The 3,569-nt window shown below is 41.8% G+C and overlaps 1 protein-coding gene across 2 annotated transcripts in view; it reads left to right on the top strand.

The window, feature by feature from the left end:
* Nucleotides 1-2,545: 2,545 nt before the first annotated feature.
* Nucleotides 2,546-3,569, top strand: part of nkd2b (NKD inhibitor of WNT signaling pathway 2b) — a 121,363-nt gene continuing 120,339 nt past the window's right edge. For both annotated transcript variants that reach the window (XM_048607706.1, XM_048607697.1), the window contains exons 1-2: nt 2,546-2,879; nt 3,064-3,090. In XM_048607706.1, the coding sequence (XP_048463663.1) occupies nt 2,855-2,879; nt 3,064-3,090 (52 nt within the window). In that variant the 5' untranslated portion in view covers nt 2,546-2,854. The remainder of the gene's footprint in view (nt 2,880-3,063; nt 3,091-3,569) is intronic.

Genomic DNA, 3,569 nt, shown 5'->3' with positions numbered 1-3,569 from the left:
AAAGGGTGGTGAGTGCCTGGAACATGCTGCCAGAGGAGGTGGTGGAAACAGACACAATAGCAGCATTCAAGAATCACCTGGACAAATACATGAACAGGAAGGGAATAGAGGGATACAGATCCTGTAAATGAAGACAGTTTTAATGTGGAAGGGCAAAATGTGTCGGTGCAGGTTTGGAGGGCCAAAGGGCCTGTTCCTTGTTCTTTGTTCTTTATCCATGCTAATGCGGTAAACCCTACATCTTAAGCTCTTATTTTTGTAGTAACATTTTATGTTGCACCGTATCAAATGCCTTTTGAAAATCTAAGAACATCAAATCTACGGGTTTCCATTTATCGCTTTACTTACTCAAATAACTCTAGTAACAGCTGAAGTTTACATAATTCTCAAATTTTCTGCACTGCCCTGTTTACTCCCATTTCTTTGCAAAATATATTATAATTTGTTGACTTTGTCTCCAATAAAGTACATTTGTCATTGATGATCCTCTCTCCCTTCCTTTTTTTATATTGTTAAGGGTGTGTAATACAATAGATATATTTATTTTAGGGTTTGGATTTTAAAATAGAAGCAGATGGATTGAGGCAGTTCTTTGAAGTTAATTTTTAAAAGCAGATCAGAAAGTCATTTGGAACAGCGATCTAAATACATGAATTATAAGACAAAATTTGACTGCAGTCAAGTGCCTAACAGATTGGTACAGTTTTAATAGATATAATGTTTATAATGCTAAGTTTATAACCAACCAGAAAACTATTAGTTTAATTTAAACTTTGGAACTCGTCTCAGTTCAGATGTATCAGGAGTTCAGTTCAGAAGGGAAAGCTACTGGAAGAGTCAAACTTTTAGTTTTTGGGAACAGTTCACCATTGTTATGTGTTATAGTTGGTGTATGTTATGTTGGCACAGTGTCCTTTTAAGAGGTGAGTCATGTGAGCACTGGTGAGGTTGCAGGCTTGTTCAGCTTGTTTTGGGCTCCTACAGAATGCATAGCTTTAGAATAAAACCACCATGTTGGGTTGCAGCAAATGTGAGTTTGTATGTTCTTCAGTTCTGACTGGAGCTGAGTAACTGCCCAGTACAGAAGGACCACAACCAATGCTTTTAGTTTGTGAAGCATCTATGCTGAAAGAGCTTGGATAGGTATCTTTAAATTGTTGGAAGTATAAAGGTTTTGAAAATTGGAATTATGAAAGGTTCGTGCCAACCGACTTGGAAAGGAATCATAAAACTGTCTCCTCAGGCCAGGGAAAAGACCTGGGAAAGTCAGTTAACTAAAAGTTTAAAAAGCATGAGATAGGAGTGAAATTTCTCTGTAATTTAGTATGTGTAATAGGACTGTGGTGGGAAATAGATTGAAGCTTTATTTGGCTGTTTGTGTTAAGATCTTTCCAAATGTCTGATACATATAGTTTTGTTTATTTAAATCATTTGTGTAATAAATTTGTGTTCTGGTGTTGAATAAAACCTGCAGCCTCTTGTAAATGTGCTTCAGAGACTAACCACCATCATATCCAACTATAAACTTAAACATGATCTGTCATGGAGTTTTCATTCTGGGAGCTGATTTGTTCAGTATTGCCAACTGCGATCATAATATCAAAGCAAGACTCAAGCCATTGTGTTCCTGGCATACCAAAGAGAAAGCTATGAATTCTGGTTCCCCTTAAAGACATTTGGCCCCAATACTGTTTGTGCAGTAGATCACCAAGTAATTAAACTGTAAAGAGTTAGTAAAACTCTTTCCATACAGCATCAAATCCAGCCACTACCACCACTGACTCCTAGCCACGTATATGGTGATTCTCAACTCATCAGCTACAATGTCACTGCACCTGACAAAGGGGCTGCACTGGGAGAGCTTGTGTGATTTCAAATAAACCTGGACTATAACCTGGCGTCGTGTGACTTCTGACTTTTGTCCACCCCAGTCCAACACGGGCACCTCCACGTCACAGAGGGTCAATAGCACAGATTTAAGCTTTAGGGCAAAAGTTTTAGAATGGATTTAAAGGGAAAACAATCCCAGAGATTGGGGAACCGATTGTCTTAAAGAATATTAGAGAAAGCAACCCTCGCAATATATAAGAATTATGTAGATGAACTCTTGCAGCGCCATAGCACACCATGCTACAAACCGATTGCTGGAGAATGGGATTAGAATAGATAGGTGCTTGATGACTAGCACAGAGACGATGGGTCGGAGGGTCTCTCTTGCTTTAAAACTCCATGACTCTTTGGAAAAAAAACTGACCTTTACACAATCTCTGGTATTTTACGAATTTAATGTAACTACAAAGCTGTGGTCATAGCATTACAGCCATCAAATACACATATAAATATAGAAAAGAACTGCCAAAGTGGGAATTGACTGCTTTACTTTCATAGTCTTTAGAAAAATCATCAGAAGATGTTTTTTGGAAGATACCGTCGAACATGTGGTGCTTTGAACACATTGGAGCAGTTGCACAGAAATCAGCACTCGACTGATCGTGTCTACGAGAGTTGAAGTGGTTGGAACTCGGAATTCAAAGGGAAGTCTTGCCTCCCACTTTTAAGTGCCGCTGAGGGCAGGCTGCAGGTTTTTTTTAATGTGGTGTTGGTGAGAAGGGAGAGCGAACGCTGCTTCAGTCTCTCTGTGACAGCTCTCCTGGAAACTCCGTGAAGAAGGTCCTCAGCAGAGAGGACAGACAGACAGGAGAGAGCTTTTCTCTCCGTTACTGTGGGATTGTTACACTTCTCTCCCTACACCAGCACCACCTTCACTCCCCGGGCAAAGGAAGCAACACAATAAAGCTCCAAATGCTTGTCTCGGCGTGGACGCGAAGCAGAGACTATTAGCAACTGCTGAAAAATGGGCAAACTTCACTCAAAACATGGTAGGCAAACCGAAACTCAACTCACGGCTGCACACACGTGGGGTCTGTTCATACTTTTCCCAGGGTGATCTTGTTTTATTTTTGGGAGGGGTAGTGTAGTTGAGATGAGAATTGTGAGTGTTGCTAACTTTTTTTTTCCCAATTTATTTCTTTCAACAAACTATGGGTCGATTGAAACTGACAGCGTGCAAGCGGAGAGAAAACCCTGAAGGTGAGCTGCATTCCTTTAAATGGTCTTAGCGATCTACCAGGAATTAAAATTTGGATGGTTTGAGTTCGTTTTGGTTTTAATTCTATGATTTGTATTCACTGGATTCGCCTCTTCCCTTTAAAACTGTACTTCAATTAAACGTTCCCGCTCCTGCTCTCTGATATAGATAGTTTGACCAATTCTCAACCGTTATTTTTTTTTGTTGCTCCTTCCCTCCATCCCGCGTCCCTCCATCCCCCCCCCCCCGTCCTTCCATCCCCCTCCTCCGTCCCTCCATCCCCTTCTCTCTTCCCACTCCCTCCCTTCATCCCCATCCCTCTTGCATCCCCATCCCTCCTCTATCCCCCTCCCACTCCTTCCATCCCCTCTCCCACTCCTTCCATCCCCTCTCCCCCCCTTCCATCCTGCTCCCTCCCTCCATCCCGCTCCCTCCCTCCATCCGTCCCCCCTCCATCCATTCATCTCCCTCTCCCTCCCTC

Source organism: Rhincodon typus, chromosome 2 (genome assembly GCF_021869965.1).
Source record: "Rhincodon typus isolate 14 chromosome 2, sRhiTyp1.1, whole genome shotgun sequence".
NCBI lineage: Eukaryota > Metazoa > Chordata > Chondrichthyes > Orectolobiformes > Rhincodontidae > Rhincodon > Rhincodon typus.
Note: the sequence above shows the minus strand (reverse complement) of the source record. Positions and strands in the feature narration are given on the sequence as shown.